Here is a 16,033-nt window from a genome sequence, read left to right on the forward strand (position 1 = left end):
TTCTGTGGAGAGCTGTGGGGCTGAGTGGGGCTGAGTTCCATGATCCTCGCCAGCTGCTCCAGCTCCCTTCCCTGAAAACATTTACAGATGTGCAGCCTTTTAGTACGTCACACATTGACTTAGTTGTTACACTGACAGAATGAGTAAAACTGCCAAATGTGCTGGTGTTCATTTTACTTCAGGGTGGAGTGCAGGCCGAAAGGGAGACACTGCTTTTTCCTAACGCTGTGTTCTTGTTATTACTCTTGTTCTCTAGGCATTAAGTGTGACTGAAACCCTGATTAAGCCCTTGGAGAAATTCAGAAAAGAGCAACTTGGAGCTGTAAAGGTTTGTGTCTAATTTGAACCCACTCAGAAACAGAACACGCCCGAGTCCCTGCTGCTGCTATACACGTGGCTTACCTCTGGCAGAGTCGAGGGAGGTGCTGGGCTAGACCATCTGTTGTTTGATGTTTGAAATGCACTTTTTCCCCTCAGGGAGGGGAAATTGAAAACAAAACAAAACACCTAGATGGGCAGTAAAACATCCGCTAATCATCTCTGGTGAGACCACGCTGAGGAGAGTCTTCTTCCCTTTCTAGATAGAAGTCTCTCCACCGTAGAGTGCAGTGCAGTGGTGTGTGCATGCTTCTCTGGTTTGTGGAGAACTAGCACTGTGCTAGACTTTATGATTAGGGACATGAGAGTGAACTACAGCCTCACACTCAAGGATCTGAGATGCAGCCAGGATTTCTGGGAACAATACAGCAAGCGGCTTTGCCACAGGGGAGCATGAATCTATTTTAGCAGCTTCTAAGGTTTGTGGTCTTAGCCTTAAAGTTAACCTAGAGTAATAATTTCCATCACCTCCACTTCCTGGCCTCCCTCCCTTCCCTCTCTTCCCTCCCCCCTCCCTCCTTCCCCTCCCCTCCCCTCCTTGTGTATGTGTGAGAGACAAAACATTTATGAGTTGTCAACCACTGAGAGCAAAGAGACAGCCAAAATAAATTTGAAGTAGGGAAGAGACCTTCCATGTTTGTTACTTTCTTCCACACAGCACTGGGGATGTGAACTTTGTCCCCTTTCCCTTGATATTCATAGACAGAAAAAGCCCTGGCCCTTCCCCTGCGCAGGTTTTGTATTGTTTCTTTCTTCTGTTGAACATTAGCAAAATCTTCTCCGATGCCTTTTCCCTTCTCCTGGGCTTCCTTTGTGTTCTAAACGGGCCCCTCACAGGGAGAGATTACTGCGCTGATCTAGTGTATGGCTCAAGCTGTGCAGTGACCAAATACTATCTCTAAGTCCTGTTTCTGGCAGCAGGGTTTTTGAAGAATTTAGCTACATTCTTGGTCAGTACAGTATGGGGAATTGCTGTCCTGTCTGTTGGTGACCCCTGGAAAAACCAAGTGGGACCCTAGAAAACTCCCTACCCTTAAACATAATAAACAGAAGTGGTTGCTTCTAAGAGTCGTACATACATAGCCATCCCTTACATTATGTCGTTAAATCTTTAATGATCATGTCTCATTTATTACCTTCCAGAAGCCTCCACCTTGCCTTACCATAGATATCTAGAAAGGAGCTTGTTTGGTCAGTAATAGTTCTGTAGGAACTAGAGAGGAGTTGCAGTTTAGGTCCGTGTGTGTGTGTGTGTGTGTGTGTGTGTGTGTGTGTGTGTGTGTGTACACACATGTGTGTCCCTGCTTTCTAGACACTCAGTTTTTGACAACCCCATCTTTGTGTTCCTTTGGCTAGCGTGCTTGCATGATATGCTTTAATAAAGACTTTCTTAGTTTGAAGAGCTTCTTGAACAGCACAGAACTGTTTTCCTGTGGAGATAACAACAGAGTATTTAAAAGTTGCAGGCCTGGGAGTCTCCAGGTGTCTCTGTCAGCATCTTGACTTCTCCTCTCCCCATGTGCTGACCTCACCTGCTGTGCCTCTCTGTGGGGCTTTTTGGTTTCATCTGTGCCTGCATTCTCTCGTTTCCAGAAGCCTAATGACATGTTTAGCTCTGGTTTAAATGTAATCTAAGGCAATAGGCGGTTTTTGTAAATTGGATGTAAAAAGCCTTCTAGGGTTCTCTGGATGGTTTTGTTCTGTTTTGCTGTACCTTCCTTGACGCATGTCTGCCAGGTTTGGGCTTGTTTCTGTTTTGCAGGTTCTTCTGTTTTTCTTCCTGTGGGCTTCATGGGATCCAACCCTGTGTGAGCGCTCACTGGCCTTGGCACGCTGGCAAGACACTGTGTACACTGGGCTGTGTAATGGTGCCGCTGGACATTTACATAAGGCTTGCTTCATCTCTTAACTCATTTCCACGCTCTTTCCTTCTTCTGGACAGTGTTGGCATTTATTTTGCAGTGTCCCCAAGCACCTTGAAAGCCATTGCTCATTAGAGGCAAGCACACGAGTAAACTGTGCAAGTACAAGAATCTAAAATTGCTTTCTCGGACCCCTCTGAACTAGTAGCAGGAGCATGTAAGAATGAAGTGGACGCCCCAGACTGGTCTGACTGACTGACTATTCAGCTGACCGTGGAGAGAGCGGAGTTTGACACAAAAATTTAAACACGGGACTTGAAACAAATGTTGTTTCATAGATTATCACTTCTCACTCCTGCCTGGGACCAAACTCGTCACATTTTAAAAACATTTCTTTCCAAGAATATGTCTAACAGATAGATTTAATAAAAACTGACTTACCAAGATTCTGTAAACAACTGCAAAGTGTTGGTGAGACCAGCCCACTGGAGTGGTTTATCATATCGAGTGCTTTGGTAAAACAGGAGTGTTGCTGTGGGTAATCCTGTTACTTTCATTTTAGTTATAAAGCACCTACTTGTGCCTCAGAAGGCACAGCGTGAGGCCCTGGGGCACACAGGGTGCTGAAGTGGGTAGACTCACCCCGGGACTGGGTCTCATTGGCAGCGGGATGTTAGTGGGGCGTGGAGAATGGAAAGGAGGTGGAGGACTCTGCTTCATGGGGTGTTGGAAGAGCATCCTTGGTGATAGCTGCTCGCACTGGGTCCTAAGCCCTGTGAGGAGTAGTCCCTTCACCTCCTCACTCATATACAGAGAGAAGACTTGGAATGCCCTAAGAAAATGGTTAAATTCTCTAGACTCCTCAAACACTGGATGTTATTTAATGTTTATATGTGAGAGGTAAACCTTTTAGTTTCTCAAGAAAAGTTCTGAAATGTAGATAACTGTACAAAGATAGTCACATTAAAGAAAATTTAATACGAAAAATCCTCTCTCTCCCAAAACAAAAGTAAAATTCTGGCACAATATGTAGTTACATTCATGTTTTTATGGTTTATTTTATTTATTTATTTATTTTTTTTGGTTCTTTTTTTCGGAGCTGGGGACCGAACCCAGGGCCTTGCGCTTCCTAGGTAAGCGCTCTACCACTGAGCTAAATCCCCAGCCCCTATGGTTTATTTTTTATGGAAAGGTAAACGTGTTGGTAAAAGGTATAAAGGTAGCCGTGAATTGAGCGTCCAGTTCCTTTCTGACATTGGTGGCAGCCTCCCTCCCCTCCTTTGTTGTTTACCCTGTTAGCTGGGTGGCTGTGCACTGTTCTGAAATGCAGAAGGTTCAGCTTTCCTTAGACAGTGTTTCATTCCGAGGTCTGATGGCGATCTCTGAAGTATAGCCTCATTTTTTCCTTGTGACTCAGCCCATCTGGAATTAATTTTGACACGGGTGGGGTTCAGTTTCTGTTTCCCAGTCAAACAGTTAACACCGATCTGCCTAGTTCAGTGATGCATTTAAATGTGGGGCGCTCTCCTCCGGGCGCCTTTGTGTATATTTTACCGTGAGTGCCCTTTAAGAGGTCTGTGAATGTGAGTGGCGGGTCTCAGGTTCGGGAACTCCTCTCCCATGTATATATTTACATTGTTCTTATTTTATCCCACGCTGCTAAATTTAAGCCATATCTCTGTCTTTTCTCACATGTGCGGTTTTATAACACTATAAGGTATCTTCTCATGAGTGATATTTAATCTTTGCTTGGTTTAGTAATTTTATAAAAACATGTTGATATGTTTTCAGCTGTTTGATGAAAATTAGAAGAGGTGGCACACGCTTCCCGAGTGGAGACAGCCAGGTCTGTCACAGTTGCTCCTGCAGGTGACCATACACCAAGTGACCACGCGTATCCAGGTCGCAATGGAGTCTCCACGATGCCACTTTTAAATAGATGCTGTGGTGGAGTCCACAGTGTGGGGTGGACAGGACTTCCTGCTATTAAAATAGTCGACAAGAAGCTCAAGGAAAGCGGAGAGATGGTAGCTGTCTCTAATTGTAATAGACCGTACACGTACAGAGATGCTATGAACTACCCTGGTCATAAAGATAAAGGAAAAATGCTTCTGTTTCAGAGGCAGACTGAAAAGTTGGAAGCTGAAGGAAAGCTGCCTGACTCCCACGTTGTCCCTCACCCACCATGGACTATGGTTGTCAGCATAGGACATCCCAGGCCGTTCTGAGGAAAACTTAGATTCTCCCTGTCAGGCATTTTGGGAGACGACTTACCGACCATTCTATTTTTTACGTGCGGGTGTTTTGCTTGTATGCATGTCTGTGCACCGTATGCAGCACTCACCGAGTCTGATTTCCCGGGCCTAGAGTCAGAGTTTCTGTTTAGGCGCTAGGAAAGGAACGTGCTCCTGGAAGAGGACCGTCTCTCTACCCCACATTTTTGTTTTTTAGCTTTTCCACTTGGTAACTGGAGTTGGAGCATTTAATAATTGGGAAAAAAAACAACACTGATTCCCAAGTCTCATCTTCATGAATGTAAGGATTAATTCGTGGTCTTACAGGACGAGGCAGAGGGCGGTCCTGTCCTCAGATCCTACAATGTGTCCTGTGTAGTGGGGGCATGAATACCAGGACACAAAACAAATCACATTCTTTGTTTCATCTTCCCTAAAAGAGAAAACTCCTGCTAGGAAAGGCTGTGGTAGGTCGCCATTGCTGACTTAGGAAGCTAAGGAAGGGGATGTGCTGGGACGCTGTGAGCAGCAAGCAGGACCGTGACGTCTACGACATGCTTGTAGTATCCAAGGACGTAGCGTGTTCTCATGAGGCTAAAAGTGTTTGCTAAAAATGTGTCTAGCTGAGCAGTGCCTTCTCTGTCGTCTTTACATTCAGAAGCTGGGTTACTTGTTTTCTCAAGATGCCTTCATAGCAAAAGTAGACTGTAGTTCCAGGCGGTGCTGGAGAAATTCACCGTGAGTTGAGCAAACCAGCTGATGTCAGTGTCATTGTTGTGTTGGGGTCTGTTGACCAATTGCAGCTTCTCTTCAATGCTCTATGCATCTGAGGCAGGGATGGAACTCTGGCAGTTCTGCGTAGAGCGTTGTATATTCAACCTGAACTCTGACGATTTCCCTGAGATGTTCTAGGAGTGTTATGTCAAAAATATGGCCAAACTTACTGAGTTTATAATGAATTTCACCTTGTAGCAAAGTCCAGAGAAAGCTGTATTTATTCATTCCCTGCTGCTTCCCCACGAGACAGGGTATCTCTGTGTAACCCTGGTTGTCCTGGGACCAGGCTGACCTTGGACTCAGGGATCCACCTGTCTCTGTCTCCCCAGGGCTGAGATTAAAGGAGTGCTACCACCACCCAGCTGAAAGTTTGTTTTTAAAGCTCAACCTTTTCTGTTTTTCTTTCTGTGAGAGAAGATTGACATATCATTATCTCCCAACTCGAATGAATGTGAAGAATTGAACGTAGTCAAGGTTTGGGGAAACCTCAAGAGTACACGGTATGGGAAGTATCTTCCTAGTCCCAGCTCTGACTCGATGGTGGCTGTGGCTTGGGGACAGAGGCATTGTCTCAGAAGCTCCTTCATGTTTAGTGCCCTCTTGCTTTATTTTAGACGTTTTTCATATTTTATCCTCTGGTAGGTTAACAGTACATGTGGTTTATGTGTGTTATGTGTAACCACCATTGTCTGGTTTTAATTTGTAGGAAGAAAAAAAGAAGTTTGACAAAGAGACGGAAAGGAATTACAGTCTAATCGATAAGCACTTGACCCTGTCTGCCAGGAAGAAGGACACGCACTTGCAGGAGGTATCCTACCAGGGTCCTGTCGGCTTGCTTTCCAAGTTAAAAATACCCAATATGCTCTTTAAAAGTGTACTTCACGTGTGAGAGCTTTTCACCTGCGATTGTGGAGACATGGGGAAACAGCAGATTCTTCAGTGGATTGGGGCGGGGGGGGGTCTGTGAAACGGGGCAACAATGAAGGTCTTACAGTATTGGTTCATACAGTGTGGTTCATACTAGTGACCATTAGGCTCTGAGATTTTCACAGGAACAGTAATGTTAGTCAGCATTAGAAAGGGTACACAGCAGCTGCCTGTACAGGGTACAGTGGTGTACACCTTCAGTCCCAGCACTCAGGAGGCAAAGGCAGGCAGATCCCTGTGAGTTTGGGGCCAGCCTGTTCTACACAGTGGATTCCCGGATAGCCAGGGCTACACAGAAAAACAGTCTCGAAAAGTTTGAAAAACAAACAAAAACTAGCAAAACCCACATGCTTACCATGCTCAGTGGACACAGCTAGGCCTGTTCTTGGCTTTCAAGTTGTCTTGAGGAATTGAACTGCACGAGCTCATACATATGTGTGTGAACTGCATGGGCGCACACACTGTCTTTTGTATGTAAACTGCATGAACCTTACACAGTGTCTTACGTATGTGAACTGCACGAGCTTACACTGTTTCATGTATGTGAACTGCATGAGCTCACACACTGTTTTACATATGTGAACTGCATGAGCACACACACTGTTTACATATGTGAACTGCATGAGCACACACACTGTTTCATATGTGTAGGAGCAGAATTAGTCTGATTGAACGCCCAGAGCTAGGGAGCTCCTTGTTGGAAAGTGGATCCATTCTACTTGTGTGAATAGACTGAGTTTGCTTTCTTTTTAAAGCAGTGTGCAAGCTGAAAGGAATTTATATCTTATCTCTCATTTTTCCCCATCTTTTCTAAATTTTTTGACTTTTTTCCTCCCTCTTATAGGCTTGAATAGAGACTTCAGTTATTCACAGTGTGAGGCATAGGCTTTTAAAAGAGCTTTTGTACTTTTACAATAGATTATGTGTATATATGTATATATATGTAAATGGTGTGTGTGTGTGTGTGTGTGTGTGCGTGTGTGTGTGTGACTGTGCACATGAGTGTTGGTGTATGTGGACATGAGTATCAGTGCCCACAGAGACCAGAATGGAGTCAGGTCCTCAGGAGCTGAGTTATTGTTGGTGGGAACTGCCTGGTCAAGAATGCTGGGAGGAAAACTTCTATAAGAGCAGTCTGCACTCCTTTTTTCTGAAGAAATAGTTCTTTATCACTGAGAACACACACACACACACACACACACACAATTATGAAGTGTGATCGTATGACACACACACACACACACACACACACACACACACACGAAGTGTGATCGTATGACATATTACGCTCTTCCTTTCCCCATAGCTACTGAAGACCTCAGTACCTTCCTTTAGCCCAGAACATAAGTTTTATTAGCAATAGTGTGGTGCACCATGTAGGATTATGACCTACGAACAAGAGCCCAGAGGTGCCTTCTCTCCGTTTGTTCACTCTTAAACACAAGCGAATCTGGGCGTGATGTTCCCCTCTGTGTGCATTTGTCGTACCATCCAGAGGGCAATAGCAGGAATCAGGCAGCTATGCTTTTCTTATAGGCTCCATGCGTGCACAGATCAGTGTTTGACACCCACAGGTAGTTTTCCGTTTTGTGTTTCTTCTGCCTTTGACGTTTGGATGACATCTCACGATGTCATCTATGGGTCATAAAGAGAAGATGGCTTTCATGTTGCGTGTGTCTCACTACAGTGGTTGAGGTGTATGGCTCCTCTCCTTGCTGCAGTCAGTGTTGGAAGCCATGTGTGGTTCCACCCGACCCTGCTTCAGTCTATGCTTCAGTCTGCTGCATTCAATGCAGGAAGCAGTGCAGTGGTTATTCCCCCCCCCCCTCCCCCCAGTCTGTTCTGCAAGGACAGCTGCTGACATTTTGGCCCGCTGCAGTTTTCATCCCTCTTCTCCGTAAGCTGCACTCACACTTTCAATTATTTCAGAGAGGATTTTTATGCCCCAAGCTAATTTCCACCTCCACATCACTCTAATTAGCCATCCTGTTCTAAATGTTTCTTGTGTATAATGTAGGAGGCAGCCTCAGTCCCCGCACTCCAACCCCTTCCACCCTTTTCATTCCTCTTTGAAAGCCCCGGAGCTGATGATTTCAGAAATCTTAGGGCGGCCTAGGACCCTGTGCCATGCACTGCACACCCTGCCCAGGACCCTGTGTGCCATGCACTGCAGACCTTTCTCAGGGTAAGCCCATTTTTTGCTGGGACTCACACCGAGGCATACCCTAACCCCTGCCCACTATGTTCTACCTTAGATCCACAAGTCTCTCTCCATCAATACTGCCTGATAGTTAATGCCTAGGCCATGTGTGTCAGGCTAATAAATAATGTCAGTCGGGCGATTCTACCCCACCTTTGACCTTTATGTTTATATTAAGCCTTTGAAGCACCAGAGCTATTCTACCCCAGAATCTATCTATTTATTATATCTACTTCCCTGCCAATAACCGTGTGATGTAGCTTGCCATTCTCTGCCTGGGCTGCTCTTACTCTGATTGGCCAGCTCTCTTGGCCAATTGTCATGATCCCTGTGTCTTTTCTTCTCTTCATTTTCTTCTCTGCTTGTGGTCCTCTCCTTAGACCACAAGCGTCTGGAACCGAGGCCCTGCCTACCTCTCTTCTGCCCAGCTCTAGGTCGTAGGCACCTTTATTCAACTCCTCCAACTGTCTGTGTACATCGACCGCCTCTGGCTTATTCTCACTCTTCCTAGGTAATGTACATGGCTTCTTTCATTGACCATAAGCTCGCTGAAGGCTACAATTCAGTCCCCTATCCATTCTGCCTAGAATAGTGCCGGTCAGAGTGAGAACCACAAACAGGATGTGTGCACAGTGAGTTATGGCTTCGACAGTGTCATCAGTCCCAAAGATAAGTAAAGTGCAAGTCATGAGCTTGAGAGGCACAGAAGGCGAGATGCTTCCAGTTTCATTTTGGTAGAACGTACTTTCTGTCTTGATTTCTCTGTTCTTCCCAGACGTACGGACACCCACTTGAAACAGCTCTCTTCTAAGCTTGTAGGCCTTAAGGAGAGGAGAGACTGACTGAGGAGGTTTGCTTCTAGATGCTCATTGCTTTGGCGAGCTTTTGTGTGGCCGTTCTTTTGCATGTATGGAGAGCTACAGTTGGATTATAATCCAGTTTTTTATTAATTAGTTAATAACAGCTTTTGATTACTGTGTGTGCTACTTCATTTTGTGTTGCTGTTAAAACCCGCACACAGATGGGTGATTTATAAACAGAACATGTACTTAGCTCATAGTCCTGGAGATCTGAGTGTGACATTGCCACCTTCTTGGCTTTGATAGGGGCCTCACCGTGGTGATGTGCTTCGTGCGACAGTGTTTGTATAAGAGATTTAGGGGAGGTGCCAGGCTTCTTAAAACCATCTAGTTTCATGGGAATCCATCCACTTCCATGAGATTTTCATTAATCCCTCCCAACGGTTGTGCCTCCGTGACTTGATAACCCCAGAGCAGGCCTCATTTCTTGAAGATTCCATCACTCCAAGAATGACATATCAGAGGCCAGGCTTCTCAGTACATTAAAATTTACAGGACACATGTACACTGTATCCAATCATAACGTGTTAGGAAAAGTTAGTGCATTTTAGACTAGGGCAGGGACCAGGAGTCATTCTGTCCTCCTAAGAACAACTGGAGTATTTTGTGGTAATATCGAAAGTTATGAGCTAGCTGTGAACTGGGGAATCTGGAGAGAGAATCAGAAAAGTCCATGGCCCAGCAGCTCTGGGTGTTCAGACATTAAGACTCAGGGTGCTCAGCAGTGTAAGGGGAAGCCATAGCGAGAAGACTTGAGAACCATTCGGCTCTGTGCACAGCAATGCCTCGTGAGGGTAATGCGAGCCAACCACTGCTTTCCGAGCCAGAGTTTCTTAACTGCTCAGCGTGATTACGGGTTTTGGCTTTGGGTTATACTGTTGGTAGATGAATAATCAGATACAAACAGCCATGGTTTTTAGGTAGAAACTCTCATTTTGCTAACTTTATACTTAAATTTTCTTTTACTCAAAGACTTTTAATTACCAGAGAAATACCACCTTGTCTTTAGAAACTTCTGAAAATTTGTGGGAAAATATTTATCTTCCAGTTTATTTTAGCCATTTGAATAGTGCGGGGGCATTGGCTTAATGCTTTACTTGGCTGTGTGGCCGTTCCCCAGCCATCTCCAGGCCTTCTTTGTACCTACCCAATCAGAAGACCCTTATTTGTGAAACTGTGACTCCTCCTGTGCTCTCAGCACAACTGTCTTTCTGTTTGTCTATCTTAGATCCTTCAAGTGTAGGAGTTTCTCTTTCTATGTCTGATATACACTGCCTTTCGTATGAGAGCCTAAGAGTCCATCCATGTGGCCAGAATCTGCTTCCTCTTCTTCGTAAAGCCATGATCTCGCTATGTAGTCCAGCCTAGTCCTGGTCATGTCCCTTAGCTCCCCAAGTGCTGGTGTTAACAGCTGCTCATTTCACCCATCATGATTTGCCTCCTTTTGTTATATTTCATTGTGTATGGATGCGCGCGCGCGCGGGTGTGTGTGTGTGTGTGTGTGTGTGTGTGTGTGTGTGTGTGTGTGTGTGTGTGTGTAAGCCAAAGGAAAGAGCAAGAGGACATCCAGTGTCTTGCTCTGTTACTCTCTGCCTTATTCCCTTGAACCTGGAACTAGGCTAAAGGCCAGCAAGCCCCAGCAATCCTCCTGCCTCCACTCCCTTACCCTCCTCCCCCACCCACATAGGAGAGAATGCAGGCAAGACTTGGTGCCCAGCCTACCTGGCACACTGCCCTTCTAACTAGTAAGCGTGGCACACCATGCTCCTGAAGTCTGGAGCAGTGTGAGTAGCCGGCAGCTGGCCTGCGACAAGCCTGGACTCTCCATGTCCCCTTGAGTGTGTTTTGTCCACAGAGACCCGGGTGGTGTGAGCCCTCACTGTCCAATCTGAGGTAATGTGCTTACAGTCACAGTCGATAGGCCTCCACCATGTAGGTGGCTACTTGTGTGCAGGACAGCAGATCTGTTCTCTGAGACCACCTCCAGAGTTTATCTCCACACTCTTTAGGGACTCTTGGGCATTGCTGTCTTGTGCGGCGGCGGCGGGGGGGGTGCTCCAGTAATGATGGGACCCCCCCATAGCGCTGTTACATGCATGTGTATGACCACACCCGACATGTTATGTAGCTTCTAGGGTCCTTGTGTTTGTTCCGCAGGCGCTCTTACCCTAGCTCTCCAGCCCCGTCCACTTTAAAGGGTGGATTTATTCCGAGAGCACATTTGTCCCGTGTCCATAGAATGTCAGTTGCTTCCAGCTCCGAGTCGTGAACAGCATTGCTACACTCGCGGCTGCACCCGTGGTGCTATCCTTGTTCTCAGTTATCTGCACGTGTACCCCAAAGTGTATGATGGTAACATCATCACCCTACTTTTATGGTTTTTGGATCTGCCATGGCTTTCTCTGTGATGAGAACCGCTCCTAGCAGCCACCCTGATGGGTGTGTGGTGGGGTCACTGTGCTTCCCTCATGACCGGTGCTCACCATGTGTGCTTGTCCATCTGGGCGTCTGATTTGGAGAAAGCCCTAAATGCACGCTTCAAGGGGTAAAAATTAGCAGAGTTGAAGAATGGTATTGCTTGATAACCTCTAAAGATAGCTTCTGAGATGAGCCTTCAGCTGTCTTCTCTGGCAAGGTGCTCCCTCTGTTCTCTGTCCCTCTGTCCCTCTGTCCTCGCCAGGCAAGATGAGTGGAATGCAGTATGAATAGCTTCCAGCTGGCAGTGGGAGCCCCTGTGCTCTGGGGATCTAGCATCCTGTGGGTTTAAGCATCCGCCCACCTCCACACCCCTCACCCAGTGCCCGGGTGACTGTGGCAAGAAAGCTTTACCCTTAGAGGACTTGCTTATGCAGGTGGTGTTGCTGGGACTTTTGACTCTGTTCCACGGAGAAGTGTAATCCCTAATCTTCAGTCTTTGAGGGACATCAAGCTCTTCTTTAGAGTTTGGGAAGGGCCATTTTAGACTTTTCTGTATGTTATGTCCTTGGAGCAGTGGTGCTGTCCTGCTGTGACAGGAGAGTAGCAATGAGTTGGACACAAGTTCTAATACAAGTTTATAAAAGTGCCCTGCCGTGGCCAGCACCGGGCTGTTGACCTCTGGTTTGATGGTCCCCTGTTGTGGGGTCAGCTAACAGTGCTTGTTTTGATGCAGGCTGACCTCCAAGTGGAACAGAACCGGCAGCATTTCTACGAGCTCTCTCTTGAATACGTGTGTAAGCTCCAGGAAATCCAGGAAAGGAAGAAGTTCGAGTTCGTGGAGCCGGTGAGTAGCAGGACGTTGGTTGCCATGGATTCCGTTGTGTAAAGACTGAGGGAGACCTCACATGAAGGGTGGACACAGGCTGGGAAAGGCTAGGAAAACATCAAACTGTTGGGAGGTCTTGGCACAGCCCTCTCCTGCCCCCGTCAGGAGTACAGCACCCCCCCCACCCCCCCCCTGTCAGGGGCACAGCCCTCCCCCACCCCCACCCCTGTCAGGGGCACAGCTCCTATGCATGGCCTTAAGCACTGCATTTGGTCTGTGAATGCGAGAGGCAGTGTGATGAGATGATAGTGCACTCGCTTAAATGCGTTTTTGTTTCATATATTCATGATTATTTCTATGTCACACGGTAGCATTTGAAGCAGTTTTGTTAATGGCTTTCTCCAACAGAAACGTTTGTGTTTTTAAAGTGTGTGGATGTGCACGTGAGCACAGTGTCAGCGGAGCGTCCTGGAGCAGGGCTCGTAGGTGGCTTGCCACTCGCGTGGCTGTGGGCATTTTACTTGATTCCTCTAGAAGACCAGAACATGCACATGGGGCCGTCTCTCCAGCCCCTAGTTTTGTGGTTACTGTGGTGCTTCTAATGAGTCGTTACTTACATATTAATAGGCACTTAGAGGAAGTGGATATAAACATCTTCTGAAAACCAAGTATACACGATGCTTTGTGCAAAGCAAAAAGTTGTGAAGGATTGGAAGTCTGATACTTTTAATACAAGCTGCATTTTCCCTTACATGGCTTCACTGAGCTATAATTCAGATACTGTAGTTGATTCATCGTACACATGATGAGGAGCAAAGGGATAATTAAGTGATACTTAAAAATAGGCATTTGGGAGTAATAAAATCAACCCAAGTCAATAATCAGAGAAAATTACGCCTTCAAGTGTTCCTTTCATGTTGGAATAACACTTGTGTGCATTAATTGGCTGTGTGTGTGTGTGTGTATGTGCGTGTGTGCGTGTGTGCGTGCGTTCGCGTGCCTTGGTTGGAGTTATTGTCTAAGTGCTGCCTGTCTCTCTCACATACACACTGACTCAGTGACACACTCATGTGTCCCTGTAGCAAGGAAAGACATAGAAGGTAAAGATTAGTGACTTGCCCAGTGCCACAACAAGGGTCCAGTGGGTGACCCACCCTCACCACCTTTTATTGCCTTTACCTTGCAGTGTCCTGAAGAAAATAAATTCAGGATTTAAGACTTATTTTCGGGGCTGGGGATTTAGCTCAGTGGTAGAGCGCTTACCTAGGAAGCGCAAGGCCCTGGGTTCGGTCCCCAACTCCGAAAAAAAGAACCAAAAAAAAAAAAAAGACTTACTTTTCTCCAGTCACGTTTGCTCACTTTAGCACTGGATGCACTGACCTGTGGGTGGAAGTGAACCCCTTCTAGGAAGGGACAGGTTAGGAGTCACTAGGAAGCTAAGGTCTTAGTAATTCCCCATCACTGAGCATTTTGGCAACAGTGCCTGGAAGCCACGAGCCCCCCATGGTTCCACCGATGCGACTGACTCCCCCCATGCTTCCACTGATGCGACTCTCCTGTGTGTAGCCGCTGCCATCAGGATTGCCCAGACTCATGAGGTTCTAATGGATGACTTAGAGCTGGATTTTTCTTGGAGAAGATGGTGTAAAAATTGCTCAATGATGCTGATATTTGTGAACGGTCCCATTGAATGTGGAGCTCGTGGATTGTCAGAGAGCTTCAGAGGTCTATTCAGTCTCACCCTTAACCACCATACTGTGATCCCTGCCCCTACTGTGTTACAGACGTGGAGACACCTTTATGTGGGAGCTAGGGAATTCAAACTCAGCTTGTTCATAATTTTCCACACAGACTGGCAACTTACAGTTATTTCATTTCTAGTGACTTCTTTGTGACTACTTTATTTCAGTGGAGTGACAGTGGCAGAGGCGGTTGGATGTGGGGATGGCGGTGTTGGGGATGGCGGTGTTGGGGATGGCGGTGTTGGGGATGGCGGTGTTGGGGATGGCGGTGTTGGGGATGGCGGTGTTGGGGATGGCGGTGTTAATGCAAGCCTTGCTTGCTTCCATGCACTAACACTCCTCTCCTTCGTTGTAGATGCTGTCCTTTTTTCAGGGAATGTTCACTTTCTATCATCAAGGTCACGAGCTTTCCAAAGACTTCAACCACTACAAGACAGAACTACAGATCAACATTCAGAATGTAAGGAAGCGAAAGCCTTCTGGCATTTAAAAGGCGTTTTCTAGTGTGGTGGCTAATCTTTTAAGACCCGGCTGGTACTGAGAAAGTGGGGATGTGTCGCCATCTAGTGGTCAACTTTCAGTGTAACAAGCTGCACTGTAGCTGAAGAGTTCTGCTCTTCGGAGGCTCTTACTTGGCTCTCGGGGGCAAATTCTTGGGGGGTAAATTCTTGGGGGTAAACTTGGTTATGTTAACTCTGAATCCTGTGAGTGAGAAACGGCTATCTTGGCATTCCACCTAGCATTTCTGACTTTGACCGTGCCTCAAGGTCTTCATTCCCAGACTGGGTTATGGAATTTCTTCATCTCTATATCTTGGGCGCGCTCTCTGGTGCATCCGTGTCCACAGCTGCCATTTGTTTTCCTTGCTGTCCTCTGTGGCGTGTGTGCTTTCAACCTGATGTTGGAAAATGACATTTGGCGATTCCTTTTACAATTGCTTTAGGCTGAGACGGCTCAGTGGGTAACGTGCTTGCTGTGTAAGCCTGGGGACCCGTGTTTGAATCCCAGAACCCAGGCAAAGCCAATTGGCAGACTGTGTCACAATCTCAGTGCTCCTTTAGCACGGGGAGGAGGAGTGGAGAGGATTCCCAGGGGCTCAGCTGGCCTGTGAGTGCAGCACTAACAACTAGAGTTATTTCTCAAGCAAGGTGGGAACCCCCTACCCCCATATGTTTCATTCATATATACACTCAAAAAAGTTAAATACAAGATTTTATTTAGGTAACAGTCGGTTTTTCCAGGTTAGACCTTTCTTACATGATATGTTCTCAGAGAATAACTAGTTAGGATATGTTAGAAGCCCACTGTGACGGCATCACACACAGAACAGAACACATAAGGGCGTGGGGGTCTTTGTGCTGTGGTTTAGAAGTTAGGTAGATAGAACTTAAAACAGAAGTGCACATCTGTGGGTCCAGGTGCATTCCAGTCCACCTCGACATTGTTCCCACGGTAGTAGAGTGACTTGTTTCTCTACGTGTGGTATATGTGCAGGTCAGGTACTCTCTGCCTGATCTTTGGAGACGAGGTCTCTCGTTGAGTGTGGAGCCCACGGATTGTCTAGGCTGGTTGGTTAGAGTGCTCTGAAGGTCCGTTCAGCCTCACCCCCTCCCACTGTACCGTGATCCCTGCCCCTACTGTGTTACAGACGTTATGTTTCACCCTCATGTGGGAGCTAGGGAGGTCCAGCTCACAGCTTTACATTCGCACAGCAGACAATTCACTGAGCCATTTCTTCAGCCCACTAGGAATTTTTATTAAATGATTTATTTTTCAGAGTAGCTTGCAGGCTGTAAAACATAGCTTGTG

The 16,033-nt window shown here is 46.5% G+C and overlaps 1 protein-coding gene across 17 annotated transcripts in view; it reads left to right on the plus strand.

Annotated features, from left to right (window-relative positions):
* The window catches only part of Arhgap10 (Rho GTPase activating protein 10), a 267,994-nt gene that overhangs the window by 93,912 nt on the left and 158,049 nt on the right, over positions 1–16,033 (plus strand). For 13 of the 17 annotated variants that reach the window (XR_015643473.1, XR_015643474.1, XR_015643476.1 and 10 more), the window contains 4 exon segments: positions 257–328; positions 5,958–6,059; positions 12,390–12,500; positions 14,580–14,684. Coding sequence is in view for 11 of the 17 variants with exons in the window: in XM_087595148.1 (XP_087451274.1) it covers positions 257–328; positions 5,958–6,059; positions 12,390–12,500; positions 14,580–14,684 (390 nt within the window). In the remaining 6 variants the exon portion in view is untranslated. 17 annotated transcript variants of the gene reach the window in all.

This window comes from Rattus norvegicus, chromosome 19 (genome assembly GCF_021556685.1).
Source record: "Rattus norvegicus strain SHRSP/BbbUtx chromosome 19, alternate assembly SHRSP_T2T, whole genome shotgun sequence".
NCBI classification, from domain to species: Eukaryota; Metazoa; Chordata; class Mammalia; order Rodentia; family Muridae; genus Rattus; species Rattus norvegicus.